Raw genomic sequence first — 17,671 nt, 5'->3', positions numbered from 1 at the left:
AGGAGCACTGTATCTGGAGTACTGTATCAGGCGTCGCTCCCGTACAGTACTATTTCTAGGGACGCAGGATGCATGCGTCACGGCTCTGGAAGCACGTCATACCACTTGTACGGCTAGCAGTGACAAATATGGAACTGGACATTGACCATCTCATTAGCCAAAAGCAGGCCCATAGTTCCCATTGAAATACTGGTCAGTTTGTTGATTTAAATGTACCTTGTTCTTTATTTTAAATATTGTATTTGTTCCTTTTTTTTTTTACTTTAAAATAAGATATGTGCAGTGTGCATAGGGATTTGTCTATAGTTTTTTTTTATAGTCCGGCCCTCCAATGGTCTGAGGGACAGTGAACTGGCCCACTGTGTAAAAAGTTTGGGGACCCCTGCTTTAAGGTAACAGCACTGATTCTTATCCCTGATTACTCATCAAACATACTGGCTGGAGCTGAGTCAGAATAGAGTCCTAATATCCAAAATTTTAAAAGTACACCCTTTTTCAAAATACACACACTATGTAGCTTTGAAACCCTGGGCATGCCAATGTCAGGACACATATGAGAAGCAACTATATACTATCAGTTGATGCTTTCTGCTCCTCCCCTACCTTTTTCTCCCTCTCCTCTCTCTAAAATAAATTTTAAAAATCTAGAAAGAACACACACCATTGGTGGTTCTAAACTTCAGAGATGAGAAATACAATAGCATTCCTTTATAAAAAATTATTAATCTAGCCTGACCAGGTGGCCAAGTAGACAGTGTGTCGGACTGGGACGCAGAGGACCCAGGTTCGAATCCCCAAGGTTGCCAGCTTGAGTGCGGGTTCATCTGGCTTGAGCATGGGATCACAAACATCACCCCATGATTGCTGGCTTGAAGCCCAAGGTCGCTGGCTTGAGCAAAAGGTCACTCGCTCTGCTGTAGCCCCATCCCACCCTCCACCCCTACCCCTGGGTCAAGGCACATATGAGAAAGCAATCAATGAACAAATACGGTGCCACATCAAAGAACTGATGCTTATCTCTCTGCCCTCCTGGCTGTCTTCTGGTCTGTCCCTGTCCCTCTCTGTGCTACTAGGAAAAAAAAAAAGGAGGGCACCACAACCTAGTCATTTACCAACTGTGCTAACATACGAAGCCTCATAAAAGGATAAACTGTTAGGGGCTACATCTATTCTATACTATACTTTTTATACTCTCAAACATGGAAGCTATTCATACTGTCTACCAAATGTCAGTCATTCAAAGCCAAGCAAGTAAAGATATTTTCATTTGTCTTAAATAAAGCAAAAGCTTTCACCAGTATGATTATTTAAAATAAAACCTTTAAAAACAAATGTATCTTCCATGTAAATCAAAATCCATTTTTGCCCACTATATTTGTCTACTCAATTAGCACTTTTTGTCTTTAGTTACTCAGCACTATTGTTTCATGGTATTTATGTTTGAAAAGCTTAAGCTTATGTACACTGACAAACACTATGCACATAATTTCAACTAAATGAAAACAAAGGCATATTCATGTTAAATGTATTTCTAAATTGTCTTAAAATGGTGATTTCAAGCTTTAGTTCAGAATTTTACAATTAGTTACCTGTTACACTACATAAAGCAAATTATTATACTGGAATATACAATAATCAGTATACTAGTCTTAAAAGGAAAGAGCAAGTAAAAAACTTATTGGCAGACAAAATATTCAAGCACTTATTTTTAGTTGTTTACATTTCTAAAAGCAAAACAAATAAGGTACTAGAAAACATTAAGCTACTTTGAAATTTTAAGATTCACTTCATTTATTCTTTTGTACTGTTATTTTAGTGATATAAAGAAAATACAATGCCTGACCAGCGGTGGCACAGCAGATAAGCATCAACACCCTCCCCAGCCCCCGCTTGCCCAGTCAAGACACATGTAAAAAGCAACTAATACAAGTTATGCTTCCCATTTCTCCCTACCCCTCTCTCGCTTCTTCTCTCTAAAATCAATGAATTAAAAAAAGATAACATTATCAGATAAATTACATATAACAACATTGTTTATACATACATGATGACGTCATGAAATCACCACTTCGGTGACCATAATCTGTAAGACTACTAATGGAGGAATCGGTTCTCCTCTCTAAATCTCTTCTTTCTCTCATTAAGTCACTTCCAAATGATTCAAGTACCATTGATGAAGATCTAGGAACTTGACTATGCCTCCAAGAAGAATCTTAAAATAATCAAAGAAGTTTAAATTCAGAGAAAGCATCCAAGTTCTCTGATGACAACAAATCTTCAGTATTTCACAGGGAGTTTTTGATTACTGAAACCCTCAGTTACATAGTTGTATCAGAAGCAAAATTTAGCAAAACATAAAATTACTAAATGAACTCATCACTTATAAAATTTTTCCCTACTAAAACATTCTTCTCTAACACTAAACTCTATCCCCATCCATGATGCCAATGTCTCAGTCATTCTTTGACCACACAATGTAAACATGATGTAAATAATTACAGAACAAAAATGCAAAACTTGCCAAAGATGTAGAATTTCATGAAAAATCAATTAAAGTGATGTAGGAAAACAGCCAAAATAAATTTTAAAGACATCCTGTAATAGAGACTAGTGTCGGTTTTATAACACTATTTACCAGAACCATCATTGACACCACAATTAGTTCATTCCTATTGTAAGAATGCATCATTGTGATTATAACCTAAATATTACTAGGTATGATTTCACTTAAAAGTATATTAAAAATTAAGTTTCAAAACCTTTTTCCCCTTACTATTTACCTTGAAATTTTGGTTCTTCCTCTCCTAAGTCCCAATAGCTTTAATAATTCCTCTTCATTAAGGAAAATGGCCCAGGGTATTTAATGCTATGACTTCACAGAGCAGAGAACAAATATCTCTGCACAGGTGTTTGTCTACAAAGTTAGTGTCAGTCTGCTCTTACCCATCACACTACTCTTAATATCCTTCAGATGGGCAGTGTCTTTCCCATGGCGGTCCTGCCTATTAAAATAAAAAGGAATCGCTTACACTAATTCAACTGGTAATATATAAGCATGTCAAGAATTTTATCTCCAATTGTGTCGTCACAAGTTCTGTCTCATCTACAAAATATTACAAGCATTGGCTAGTGTTTCATTTGAAGAGTGTTAGTGAGGAAGGAGCCTCTTGCTCTCTCAACAAAAGATCTTTCCAATTTGTGTAACAAATCTATCGGTGAGTACAAAATACCAAACATATAGTTTATGGATGAGCCATCTAAATCCCAGAATGGTTAAGTGACTTGTTCAGAGAAAGCCACACAGCTCACTAGAAGGCTAGAATCATGGCTTTCTAATTTCTAGTATAGCACTCTTAGTAGAATACTACAAACTATTTTTTAAATAAAAAATTTCTACACCTGATCAGGTGGTGGCACAGTAGACAGAGCATTGGACTGGGATGCAAAGGACCCGAGTTCAAGACCCTGAGTTCGCCCACTTGAGCAGTCTCATTTGGCTTGAGCGTAGGTTCGTAGATATGACCCCACAGTCACTGGCTTGAACCCAAAGGTTGCTGACTTAAAGCCCAAGGTCGCTGGCTTGAGCAAGGGGTCACTCGCTCTGCTGTAGCCCCCCAACCTTGGTCAAGGCACATATGAGAAAGCAATCAATGAACAACTAAGGAGCTGCAATGAAGAACTGAAACTATTGATGCTTCTCATCTCTCTCCCTTCCTCTCTGTCCCTCTCTCTCTCTGTCTCTCTCTCTCTCTCTCTCTCTCTCACACACACACACACACACACACACACACACAGAATTTCTGTATTTTATGAAAATAAGTATACACTGCAATGTTTCTCATTTATAAAATGTATGCTTTGAAAACATTTTTAGTCTACATCACAAAAATTGGCTTTATTAGTAACAATTTAAATATTTAGCTCCTGGTCTAGCCAGGGGGTGGTGCAGTGGATAAGAGCATCGGACTGGGACACAGAGGATCCAGGTTTGAAACTCTGAGGTCGCAGACTTGAGCAAGGGGTCACTCGGTCTGCTGTAGCCCCCCCCCCCCCAGTCAAGGCACATATGAGAAATCAATTAATGAACTAAGGTGCTGCAAAGAATTGAGGCTTCTCATCTCTCGCTATCTTCCTGTCTGTCCCCACCTGCCCCCCCCACACACAAATTAGCTCCTATAACCAGGAGAATACACGCCACTTTTACCAATTTATCCTGTTTGTGTAAAACATCTGTACCAAATTAAAATATTCAAAATGGAGAATTAATTCTAGCACAAACTCAAGGTAAGATGTTGGAAACACCACATTTCTGGCCCCACTGTTTTACACATACATGCTCTAGTACTTAATATTCTACATCTTGGGATAAGGGCTTTAGTCCAAAATATATACGGAGTCACTCTTACATAAATTTAATTCGTACCTGATACTGCATTTAAAACATGTCCAACATTTCTCCCAGCTGAGGTAGATGTACAGTTTGTACAGGAAAGTTTAGGTCTTTTTGAATCATGATCCCGTTGCTGGTTCTGTGATCTTGACCGTGCTCCCTGAGTTATCTCAGATTCACTATACCATGTAGACTGATAGGGAGATGCAGATGCTGATGCAGCCGTAGACTGTAAGGTTAAAACAGTTTTATTTAAAGGAACAACAAAATGCTTGCATTCAACATAAAATTTAATTCAGAATATTCTAATACATTCCCAAAGACCAAATTTTTCTACCATGTCCGTTTTTCATAATCTTTGTTCCCTTCTACCCACTTTTCTTTTTATTTTATAGGGCAATTGTACTTTGTTGGGTAATAAATCTAATTTACATTAAGTCTTCTATGTAACTGTATATAAACATCTGGTTAGGAAATACTGAAGAGCAAAATCTTTATTCATTTTGGGCCATGGCCAGATAGTTTGGTTAATTAGAGCATTGTCCCATTATGCCAAAGTTGCAGGTACAACCTCTGGTTAAAGTACATACAGGAATCAATCAATAATGTATAAATAAGTGAAACAAAAAAATGGATGTTTGGATGTTTCTGTCTCCCTCTTTCCCTAAAATCAACAAATAAAAATAAACATTATTTATTTTGTTTTTCTGGTTTAATATTTCAACCTTCTGAGGAAACTTTTCTGTTATTTGAGTTGGACAGAATGTCAGGAAAGACATTAATATATAAACTGATTGTAAACAGTCTACTATGAAATACAGTCATACAACACAAGAACAGCAGTTTTTAAAGTCTTAATATCTGGAATTTCTTCATCAGTGAAGTAAGAAACAGCTAAAACAAGTAAATAATTTAAAATTCTTAGCTCAAGGTTTTATCTATTAACATATAAACAAATGTACACAAAATAAACCCACCCAAAACACAAAAGTCCCTCACAATGCACAAACAATTTTACTTCTTCCTAATTCTTTAATTGGTTAGGGAGGATACCAAATATAATGCATAAAAAGGGAAAAGATTAGTTTGTCTATATAAAAATATAGGTTTAAATGAGACCATTTAAAGTATCCTGCCTTGCAGACAACAGATACTTATTGACCATTTATAGATAGATCTCTTTCAAGTCTATTCAGGTCCTATAGCCATTTTAAAGTAAATGTCTTTTTATTGTTATGGTAAAAGTTCATTGCTTTTTATACTCTTTCTAGTGTCCTTTAACACACAAAGTATTTAAATATGTTAAGTCCAATTAATCTTTTTACATTTGTCACCTTCAGACATGAACAATTATACGAAACTAAGGAGATAGTTATTAAATTTCCATTCACATTTCATGAAACTCCTTTTTATTTTCATTAAATTTCCAATCTCTACACAGAATAGGTACAGGCTTGGCTGTTGGGGAAAACCTTCATGAGTTACTTCAATTCAAAAGGCTGTCTACACGATATAAGACTTGGGAATTGCATGGCATATATATTATAACTTGATGAAAGGAAGAGTGCCGTCTAATACAAATGTAGCTGAAACACTACATTGTATATCTGAGAAATCATACATAAAACAGTATAACAACTTAATGACTATAAATGTATGCACAATTAACAGAAGAGAATGTTCCAAACTTCCTATAATCAATTCGCAGGCATCTAATTCTCATTTCATTTATTCACTTTTATTTTCATAGTACTTCCTTAAGTTACCCTTCCAACAAGAGGTTTCCTGGGAGGATAGTCAATGAAATCACTATTCCTTTACTATCAATATTACTAAATCAGTATTTGCAATCAGAAAATTATTTCTAAATTGAATTAAAAAATATTCCCAAAGCCCAGGACAGTTAGCTCACTTGGTTAGGAAGTGTTTTTCAACTGCTGGCCCATGGACCAATCTGCCAGAAATTTCGTGTGGGTTTGCCCAAGAGTTAACCACCCTGATGTTGTATGAAGATATAGACCCAACGGTCTTACTCGAATTCACTTATGCTCAGGGTGATTTCTGCCTTAGTGATCCCCAAGATAATTTTATTGTCACCAGTCCCCAAGTGTAAAAACACTGAAAACCACTGGGTTCGAGCATCGTCCCGAAACACCAAGGTTGCAGGTCTGATCCCTAGTCAGAGGACATACAGGAAGTAAACAACGAACACACAACTAAATGGAACAACAAATGAATGCTTCCTTCCATCCCTATCTCACTCTAAAATCAATTATGAATATATATATTCCTAAGACAAATGCCCTAAAACAGCACAATAAAAAAGAATTCTTTGTGAGAAAATAATTTATCTAATAAGGAACTTGTACCTAGAATACATAAAATTCTGAACTCTTAAAACTCATACATTAAATCAATAATTAGTAAGCTTCCACAACAGAAAAGATCAGGCATGCAAGCATTCACTGGTGAATTCTAGCAAAAATTTAGCGAAGAAATTATAACCAATTCTCTACAAACTCTTTAGAGGACTGAAGCAGGGAAAATATCTCATTCTATGAGGCCACCATTACCCTTACCCTAACCAGAAAAATACATAAGGAGAAAAAAAGAAACAACAACAAACGACAAGCCAGTATCTCTCATGAACATACATGTAAAAATATTAGCAAGCTGAATCTAAAAAAGCCTAGAAAAAATTATACATCCAAGTGGAATTTAATGAAGGTATGTTAAGTCTGATTCTTCATTTGAAAATCAATTTAATATCACATCAATAAGCTAAAGAAAACCACATGATTATATCATTTAGTTGGAGAAAAGGCATTTGATGAAGTCCAATACCCTTTCTATGATAAAACCTCTCAGCAAACCAGAAAAAGGATAACTTCCTCAACTTGATAAAGACTATCTACAAAATACATACAACATACTAATAGAAACTTGAAGTTTTCCCACTAAGATCAGGTACAAGGCAAGGTTGTCCCCTCTTACCACTTTTTTTCTTCCTTTTTAACACTGATATAATTGTAACACTGTTTCAAGTATACAACATAATGATTTGTACATTCTGCAAAATTACCACTGCAATAATTCTACCTAATATCCACAACCACACAGTACAAATATTTCTTCGTGTGCAGAACTTTTGAGATTTACTCTGTTAGCAACTTTCAAATATACAATATAGTATTATTAACTATAGTCATCATGCTGTACATTACATTCCCAAGATTTATTGACTGGAAGTTTGTACCTTTTGACCTTTTTACCTAATTTGCCAAGCTCATAGCCCCATCCCCCACCTCTGGCACCCAACAATCTGTTCTTTGTATCTACAAACTTGGGTTTCTTTTTTTTAATTTAACATACGAATAAGATCAGAGTATTTGTTTCTAACTTATTTCACAAAACCAATTATTAAAGACAGACCTTTTCCCAATGTACATCCGTGGTTCCTTTGTGATAGATTAATTGACCAGATATACACGGGTTTATTTATCTATACTGTTCCACTGATCTATGTGTCTGTTTATATGCCAATACCATACTGTTTTAACCGCTACAGCTTTGTAATATAGTTTGAAATCAGAAAGTGTGATGTCTCCAGCTTTGTTTTTTCTCAAGTTAGCTTTGGCTATTTGTGGTCATTTGTAGTTCTACACAAATTTTAGGATTCTCTGCTCTACTTATATAAAAAATGTCATCGGTATTTTAATAGGGGTTGCATTAAATCCAAAAATTACTTTGAATAGCATGGCCATTATAACCAAATTAAGACAGTTTTACTCCTTCTTTTATGATTTGGATACTTTTTGTTTCTTTTGCCTAACTGCATGGCTAGAGCTTCTAATACTATGTTTAATAAATGTGGCAAAAAAAGGAATTCTTGTCTCATGTTTTCCTGTTCTTAGAGGAGTATCTTTTCAAAGTAATTATCATATTTAGTGTGGAACTGCATATATATAGTCTTAATTTTGTTGAAATACAGTCCCTCTATACCAGGGGTCTCAAACTCGCGGCCTGCCGAACAATTTTGTGCGGCCCGCAGACTAATCCAGTTGGGCCGTGAGTTTGAGACCCCTGCTCTATACCCATTTTGTTGAAAGCTTTTATCATTTGAATACTGATTTTTTTAAATGCGTCTTCTGCATCTAATGAGATAATAAAATATGATTTTATCCCTGGTTCTGTTAATGGGTGGCCTAAAGCCATCAGAAATACATATTTTATTTAAAAATGTATTGTATAATATGTATTTCCGATGGCTTTAGGCGACCCCTGTGTTTTGGTCGTTCAACCCCTGCCGGGGTCACGACCCACAGGTTGAGAACCGCTGTGTTAATGTGTATCACACTGGTTGATTTGCAAATATTGAAACCATTCTTTCATTCCAGGGATAAATCCCACTTCACCATGGTGTATGATAATTCAGTTTGTACTGCTAAATTCTGTTTGCTAATATTCTCTTGAGGATTTTGAATCTATGTTCATCTAGAACACTCACCTATAATTTTCTTGTAGTATCCTTTTCTGGTTTTAGCCTCATAAAATGAGTTTGGCTTGAACAAGGGGTCACTCGCTCTGCTTTATCCCCCCACACCCCGTCAAGGCACATATGAGAAAGTAATCAATGAACAAATAAAGAGACAACAGGGCCGCAACGAACTATGCGTCTCATCTCTCTCTTCCTGTCTGTCTGTCCATGTCTGTCCCTCTATCACACTCTCTCTCTCTCTCTCTCTCTCTCTCTCTCTCACACACACACACACACACACACACCTGCTGTAAGATACTACTTCAGAACCATAATAGGATGGCTAGAATCTAAATGAAGTATAAGTGTATTCAAGGATGTGGAGAACTGAGAACCCTCATACATTAACTACTAGTGAAAACATAAAATGGTCCAGCCAGTTTGGAAAAAGAGTCTGGCAATTCCTCAAATAACTGAACATAGAGTGACCATATACTCAGCAATTCCACTTTAGATATATACCCAAGTTAACTAAAAACATAAGCCCACACAGAAACTTACAGAGCAACCTAATAAAGGTGGAAATAACCTGCATGTCTATCAGTGGATGAATGGATAAACAATTTGTCATATTGGTATATCCATACAATATTATTCATCCAAGAAAGGAATGAAGTACTGGCCCTGTCAAGTCAGTTGGTTAAGAGCATCATACTGAAAGAAAAACATTGCAGGTTCAATCCCCGGTCAGGGTACACAAAGGAAGCAACTAATTAATGTATGACTGAGTGGAACAGCAAATGGTTCCCGTCTCCCTTCCCCTTTGCTCTTCTTTTTCTTTCTTTCTTTGTCCCTCCCCCTGAAAAAATAAGATTCTAGTCCTCTTAATTTTCATAAAGAAGACATTAGCTACTTTTTAAGAATTTAGGGATTCATCCATGTCAACTTTATGAAAAATCTAGGTTAAAGAAAAAAAACAAACATAGCCTGACTGGTGGTGGCAGTGTATAGAATATCGACCTGGGATGCTAAGGTCCCAAGTTTGAAACCCCGAGGTCACCAACTAGTATCGTGACGGTGAACCTTTTTATAAAAACCGCCATCTTTTGCAGTGCTGCTCAACCTGGTCCCTCCGCCCACTTGTGGGCGTTCCAGCTTTCACGGCGGGCCAATAACAGCATCTTTTGGTTGCTCTGCTACCGCCCACCAGGAAAGCTGGAACGCCCACAAGTGGGCAGTAGGGACCAGGTTGACCAGCACTGCAAAAGAGGGCGGTTTTTATAAAAAGGTTCACCATCACGGAACTAGAACATGGGCACACCAGCTTAAGTGCAGGATCAATGGCTAGGCTGGAATGCCCTCCCAAATCAAGGCATATATGAGAAGCAATCAATGAACAACTAAAGTGCCACAACTACGAATTGATGCTTCTCATTTCTCTCCCTTCCTCTCTCTCTCTCAAAAACCAAAACAAAGCAGCCTGACCAAGTGGTGGATAGAACAGTAGATAGAGCATCGGACTGGGACGCATAGGACCCAGGTTCAAATCCCTGAGATCACCAGCTTGAGCGTGGGCTTATCCGGCTTGAGCACAGGGTCGCTGACTTGAGTGTGGAATCACAGACATGATGCCAAGGTTGCTGGCTTGAGCCCAAGGTCAATAGCTCTGCTAGTGAGCAAAGGGTCACTTCAGCAAGGGTCACTCACTCTGCTGTAGCCCTCCGTGCCCCCTTCCCAGTTAAGTCACATATGAGAAAGCAATCAATGAAAACTAAGGTGCCGCAACAAAGAATTAATACTTCTCTCTTCTTTCCTTCCTGTCTGACTGTCCCTATCTGTCCCTCTCTCAGTCTCTGTCAGCAAAAACAAACAAACAAAAAACACCTTGTATTTATATAAGATGAAGGGACCTGGTGTCCATTTATCCCTCCAACCCCCCTAGGTTTGATACCTCAATCAGACTACCAGAAAGTTACTATTCAGATCACTTTTGTTGCTTTGCAAAACTGTTTCCATTAAGCTGTACTTTCTGTACTTTGCTTTCACTGACGTTTATCAGGAAAGTTTCACCTAACTTGGTATATAGTATGAATACTACATGAAGTCACTGTCTTCCATATTATTCAGTCTCCTTTTAGATAAGAATGCCAAGCATTGCTTTCTTAGAGAAACTGATAATTTCTTTTTTTCTTATGAACAAAACACCTTATAAACCATGTGCTGTTTCTCTATGATCTTCCTGGCACCCAAAACAAGAGCCCAAGTTAACTCTAAAACACTGCAGGGCTTATGAATGCCTATTGACATTATAACCTTGACCCACTTTCTGTATCTGATCTGTGTTTTTCCTGATTCCATTTTAAATCTACAATTACTGTACTTGTCTAATTGTGCACACATGTATGTACATATTTATGTGTATCCATGGGAGGTACCCTTGTAGTAAACAAACATAAAAAAATTAAAGGCCACTGGTTTTTTAAGTTCTTTAGAAAACGTAACTATTCAAGCCTGACCAGGCGGTGGCGCAGTGGACAGTGTCGGACTGGGATGCGGATGACCCAGGTTCGAGACCCGTAGGTCGCCAGCTTGAGCGTGGGCTCATCTGGCTTGAGCAAAGGGTTGCTCAGTCTGCTGAAGGTCCGCAGTCAAGGCACATATGAGAAAGCAATCAATGAACAACTAAGGTGTCGCAACGAAAAACTGATGATTGATGCTTCTCGTCTCTCTCCATTCCTTTCTGTCTGTCCCTGTCTATCCCTCTCTCTGTCCCTGTAAAAAAAAGAAAAAGAAAGAAAACATAACTATTCAAAATATTGAATGGTATTGAGTTCTGTAAAGCTGATCTACAAACTAGAAAGATGTCAATAGCCTGACCAGGTGGTGGAAAAGTAGATAAGAGCGTTGACCTGGGACAATGAGGACCTAGGTACCAAACCCCAAGGTTGCCAGCTTCAGAGCAAACTCATCCCACTTGAGCGCGGGATCACAGACGTGACCACGGGGTCACTGGCTCAACTGGTGCCCCCAGTCAAGGCACATAGAGAAAGCAATCAATGAACAATTAAGTGCAGCTATGAATTGATGCTTCTTATCTCTCTTCCTGTCTGTTGAAGGGAGGGAGGGAGGGAGAAGTCAATAACTGAGCACAAAAAAGTCTGCTACTTTATTATTTCATATTAAAAGTAATACAATGGAATTAATTGCTTAAATTAAGTTACAAGTGTGTAGGTAGATATAGACATTTTAGAAAATTTTTTTTTTTTTTTTTTTTTTTTTTTTTTCTTTTTTTCATTTTTCTGAAGCTGGAAACAGGGAGAGACAGTCAGACAGACTCCCGCATGCGCCCGACCGGGATCCACCCGGCACGCCCACCAGGGGCGACGCTCTGCCCACCAGGGGGTGATGTTCTGCCCATCCTGGGCGTCGCCATATTGCGACCAGAGCCACTCTAGCGCCTGAGGCAGAGGCCACAGAGCCATCCCCAGCGCCCGGGCCATCTTTGCTCCAATGGAGCCTTGGCTGCGGGAGGGGAAGAGAGAGACAGAGAGGAAAGCGCGGCGGAGGGGTGGAGAAGCAAATGGGCGCTTCTCCTGTGTGCCCTGGCCGGGAATCGAACCCGGGTCCTCCGCACGCTAGGCCGATGCTCTACCGCTGAGCCAACCGGCCAGGGCAGAAAAAATTTTTTACTATAGTCTCTGAATACTTTATAAAATTCTTACTACTGTGTAGAAATGTTTTTATCATATAATACATCACATGATATACAGACATAAATACGTAATACAGAAATGTTCACTTACAGATTCTATTAGATTCAGTTACCTAAGCACTGGACTTCAGCAAATCACATGTGATTTAATTAGCTGTTTAGCCAATAATGCAATACACTTATATTCAAAAGACCAGATAAACTGCACTAAACCTATAAATCATGCCTTCTACAATTTAGTTTTATACTAAAAACAACTATTGTGTTTTAACACTAATAAACATTTTTAAAACCCAAAAATTCAGTTAGTCTTAAGGAAAATTAGCTAGGTAAGTAAGAGAAGCTTATGTACGTTTTGTAGATCATGAATTAGTGCAGTCATTACTAAGAAAATCCTAAAACTCATCTAAAAGCAAAATTATTTAGAAGTCATTGTCAAAAAAACCAAAGCAAAGCAAAGCAAAGCAAAAACAAAACACCCCCCCCCCCCTGCAAAAATCCTTAACAGGGCCCTGGCCGGTTGGCTCAGCGGTAGAGCGTCGGCCTGGCGTGCGGGGGACCCAGGTTTGATTCCCGGCCAGGGCACATAGGAGAGGCGCCCATTTACTTTTCCACCCCCCCCCTCCTTCCTCTCTGTCTCTCTCTTCCCCTCCCACAGCCAAGGCTCCATTGGAGCAAAAATGGCCCGGGCGCTGGGGATGGCTCCTTGGCCTCTGCCCCAGGCGCTAGAGTGGCTCTGGTCGCAACAGAGCGACGCCCCGGAGGGGCATAGCATCGCCCCCTGGTGGGCGTGCCGGGTGGATCCTGTATTCCACCACTGCTTTGTATCCTCTCAGAGAAAAGTCAGATAAATTAATGTAATGTTAAAGAAAAAAAATGAAATTTTTGGTCCTTTGAGAAAGTCATCCACAAATTAACTTAGTTCAATTTATATTTAAATTGATACGCTTTTAAGTAAAAAAGGTTTCCACTTCTTTGGAAAGTATAATCACTTTATGTAAGATCACATTCCTCCATTCATAATACTGAAATCCAAGAAGTTTGGAAAATATTTTAAGTTTTTGCTACTTGGTATGAACAATCATTCTTTTTGCTAGAGACATAATGTTTTTCTGCCTCAAATTCAGCTGAGGGTATTATAAACATACTCTACAACTTACCTAAAATCCAAAAGACAAACGTGGTCCAAGGATTCTGAAAAAAAACTGTATATATATTCCAAATTAAGACATTACCTGATATTCAGAATCCAGTCTAAAAGAAGAGTCTCTGGAGTGATAGGTATCATTTAAACTATTTCCTCTACTTCCAGACATCATCCTGGCACTTAAAGAGTTGGAGGATTGAACAGAAATTCTTCTTGGAATCCTTGAAGGTTTAGACTCCATTCTTAAGGTTTCCTGTAACAATGCAAATTTTGATTAATTGCCTTTGGGAAAAAATGCAAAACTCTATTCTAATTCTTTCTTAATCACCAATCCAAATCTAGAATTACTCATACAAACTAACTATATCTGTCATGGCAAATTACAAGACTAGTATCAACCCTCTTCTACAAAGCAAAGGTCTAGTCTATCAAAAGTTCCCAACAATCCGTAAAATGAAGCATCCAAAATAAAAAAAAGTAAGATGAGGAACTAAAGTTTGTTGTTTCCAAAGCTGGGGCTCTTTTCCTTACTCAGTTACATCTTCATATAAAACCCTGTACAAATTTGCCCTTGATTATCTTGCAATTCTTAGCTTTTATTTGTGTTTGATACTCATACCATGAATATTAGCTTAATTGTACTATCTGTACATCCCTTAACATAAAATGTTCTCACAGGCCTTCATTCCCCATTCAGTTCCTGATTATAGTCTTAAAACAAGCAATTTTCTATCTGTGGCTCCACTTTATGCATACTTTTATTAAGACATCATACAACCTTATGCTACAATTTGTTTTGCTGTCTACCTCCTCTCTCAAAGTGAAAATTTCCAGGTTTTCTTCATTAAACATTTCTCTCAACCTATGCCAAGAGATACCATAGCTACACCTGATTTTTAACTACATATATATAAATATATACTCTATATCTATTACATTTGTTAAATATTATATATATTTGTGAAATTCTTTCATGTTGGTGCATGCAACTGTTTTAAGTTCACTCCAACTGGTTTATATAGTATTCCACTCTATCAATCTACACAATCTATTTGCCCATTCTTCTGCAGATGGACACTGGGTTGTTTCCAGTTTTAGGCTACTACAATAGTGCAGCTATCAAGATTACATTTTTTTTAGGAGAGGAAAGGAGGTAGACAAACTCCCACATGGGCCCCAACCAGAACCAATGCTCCAATCAACTGATCCTCAGTCTCTGGGGCCGATGATCAAACCAATCAAGCCACTGGCTGAGAGAGAAGAGAGAAAGAAGTGGGGAGAAAGAAGTACAGTGTGTCCGTAAATTCGGTGCACTTATGACCGGTCACGGGAAAGCAACAAAAGACGATAGAAATGTGAAATCTGCACCAAATAAAAGGAAAACCCTCCCAGTTTCTGTAGGATGATGTGGCAGCATGTGCGCATGCCAAGATGATGACGTAACACCATGTATATAGCGGAGCAACCCACGGCCATGCCAGTCGGGATGTGGATGGTACAAAGGAAAGTTCAGTGTTCTGTGGCTCGCTAAATTCGAATCCATGACCAAAGTGTAACGTGAATATCGGCGCGTTTATAACGAAGTGCCACCACATAGGAATAACATTACTCGCCTGACCTGTGGTGGCGCAGTGGATAAAGCGTCGACCTGGAAATGCTGAGGTAGCATGTTTGAAACCCTGGGCTTGCCTGGTCAAGGTACATATGGGAGTTGATGCTTCCAGCTCCTCCCCCCTTCTCTTTCTCTGTCTCTCTCCTCTCTAAAAATGAATAAATAAAATTTAAAAAAAAAGAAGAATAACATTACTCAGTGGGATAAGCAGTTGAAGGAAACCAGCAGTTTGGTGGAGAAACTCCGTTCTGGTAGGCCATCAGTCAGTGACGAGTCTGTAGAGGCTATACGGGATAGCTACCTAAGGAGCTCTAAAAAAATCTGTGCATGAGCCCACATTGAACTGCACTGAATAGGTATGAAACTGGAAGAGTTTTCCTTTTATTTGGTGCAGATTTCACATTTCTATCATCTTTTGTTGCTTTCCTGTGACCGGTCAAAAGTACACCATGACTTTAAGGACACACTGTATAGTTGCTTATCATCACGTGTGCACTGACTGGAAATCAAACCTGGGACATCCATATGATGAGCCAGTGCTCTGCCAACTGAGCTAACTGGCCAGGGCAAGATTACTTATATTACACACACACAAACACACACATACATGTATAAAAAAAAATCCAACTTAAAAATTTCCTGGGGATGCCTAACCCAGGTTTGAAACCCGGAAGTCATCGGCTTGAGCACAGGCTCATCCGGCTTGAATACAGGTGAGATCATAGGCATGACCCATGGTCGCTGGTTTGAGCAAGGGGTCACTCGCTCTGCTGTAGCCCACCAATTAAGACAAATATAAGAAAGCAATCAATGAACAAGCAATAAGATACCGCCACGAAGAACAGATGCTACGTATCTCTTTCCCTTCCTGTCTGTCTGTCTGTCTGTCTGTCTCTGCCTGTGTCACCAAAAAATAAACAAATTTCTGGGAAACGATTTACAATAAGGCCTCTGGATAACGGAGAGATACCATCAGTCTTGAAAATAGAAACAAAATAAAAACAAAAGTAAGTAGGGGAAAAAATCAAAATAATCTCTTCAACTTCTCCGTCACCAACTTCCAAGGTAAAAAATTATTCTCTTACTGTTCAGAAAGTGAACTGATATTAAGAAAAGTACAGAGCCTGGCTGGTTTGCTCAATGGTAGAGAGTCAGCCCGACGAGTGTATACTCTGGGTTGGATTCCAGGTCAGAGCACACAGGTGAAGCACACATCTGCTTCTCCACCTCTTCTCCTCTCGCTTCTCTTTCTCTCTCTTTCTCCCCTCCTGCAGCCATGGCTCCATTGGAGCAAGTTGGCCTCAGGTGCTGCGGATGGCTCCATGGCCTCCACCTCAGGTGCTAAAAAACAGCTCCGGTTGTAATGCAGCAAGGGCCCCAGATGGGCACCTAGTGGGTTTGCCAGGTGAATCCCCATCAGAGACAGACTCTCTCCCTCCTGCCTTTCACTTACCATGTATTTTTCGCTCCATTAGATACATTATATTTTTCCCCAAAAGTGGAGGGGAAAATGCCTGTGAGTCTTATGGATTGAATATTTGGGTTTTTTTTAGCTGCTGCAGGTTCCCGGACAACTAGAAGAGTATTTGAACATTAAAGTCTCTTCTCATTTGTTAATAACAGTGCTAAAGGTTGTTGATACTGCTGTTGAGTTTACATTGTTGAAATACTTTTGTGGTATACTTTATAAATAGTTTAACACACCATTTTGGTTCAGAATTTTTTTCTTTTCCGTCCTTAAAACCCAAGGTGTGTCTTATGGTCAGGTTTGTCTTATGGAGCAAAAAATACGGTAATTAAAAATAAAAAATAAAAAAATTTTTTTTTAATTTTTTTTTGTATTTTTCTGAAGCTGGAAACGGGGAGAGACAGTCAGACAGACTCCCGCATGCGCCCGACTGGGATCCACCTGGCACGCCCACCAGGGGCGAGGCTCTGCCTCGACCAGAGCCACTCTAGCGCCTGGGGCAGAGGCCAAGGAGCCATCACCAGCGCCCGGGCCATCTTTGCTCCAATGGAGCCCTGGCTGCGGGAGGGGAAGAGAGAGACAGAGGAAGGAGGGGGTGGGGGTGGAGAAGCAAATGGGCGCTTCTCCTATGTGCCCTGGCCGGGAATTGAACCCGGGTCCCCCGCACGCCAGGCCGACGCTCTACCGCTGAGCCAACCGGCCAGGGCCTAAAATTTTTTTAAATGAATAGTTACTACAGAAAATTTCTCAATAATGAGTCTTAAAAACATGTTATCAGGAATGACAGGAAAGAGGACACAAAGGGCTTAACAAACATAGGATCTATAATGCAGTAGGTGACATATAACAAACATAAAGAAGATAC

At 39.0% G+C, this 17,671-nt stretch overlaps 1 protein-coding gene and 1 long non-coding RNA gene across 7 annotated transcripts in view; both read right to left on the bottom strand.

The window, feature by feature from the left end:
* LOC136378965 (uncharacterized) overlaps positions 1-17,671 on the bottom strand; it is a 339,755-nt gene that overhangs the window by 23,781 nt on the left and 298,303 nt on the right. The gene's annotated exons all lie outside the window — the stretch shown is intronic.
* MARCHF7 (membrane associated ring-CH-type finger 7) overlaps positions 1-17,671 on the bottom strand; it is a 57,854-nt gene that overhangs the window by 20,521 nt on the left and 19,662 nt on the right. For all 6 annotated transcript variants that reach the window (XR_010746658.1, XR_010746659.1, XM_066346478.1 and 3 more), the window contains exons 2-4: positions 13,815-13,979; positions 4,424-4,619; positions 2,045-2,212 (exon numbers count right to left, since the gene is read on the bottom strand). Coding sequence is in view for 4 of the 6 variants with exons in the window: in XM_066346478.1 (XP_066202575.1) it covers positions 2,045-2,212; positions 4,424-4,619; positions 13,815-13,967 (517 nt within the window). In the remaining 2 variants the exon portion in view is untranslated. The remainder of the gene's footprint in view (positions 1-2,044; positions 2,213-4,423; positions 4,620-13,814; positions 13,980-17,671) is intronic.

The sequence above is a fragment of the Saccopteryx leptura genome, chromosome 7 (assembly GCF_036850995.1).
Source record: "Saccopteryx leptura isolate mSacLep1 chromosome 7, mSacLep1_pri_phased_curated, whole genome shotgun sequence".
NCBI classification, from domain to species: Eukaryota; Metazoa; Chordata; class Mammalia; order Chiroptera; family Emballonuridae; genus Saccopteryx; species Saccopteryx leptura.
Note: the sequence above shows the minus strand (reverse complement) of the source record. Positions and strands in the feature narration are given on the sequence as shown.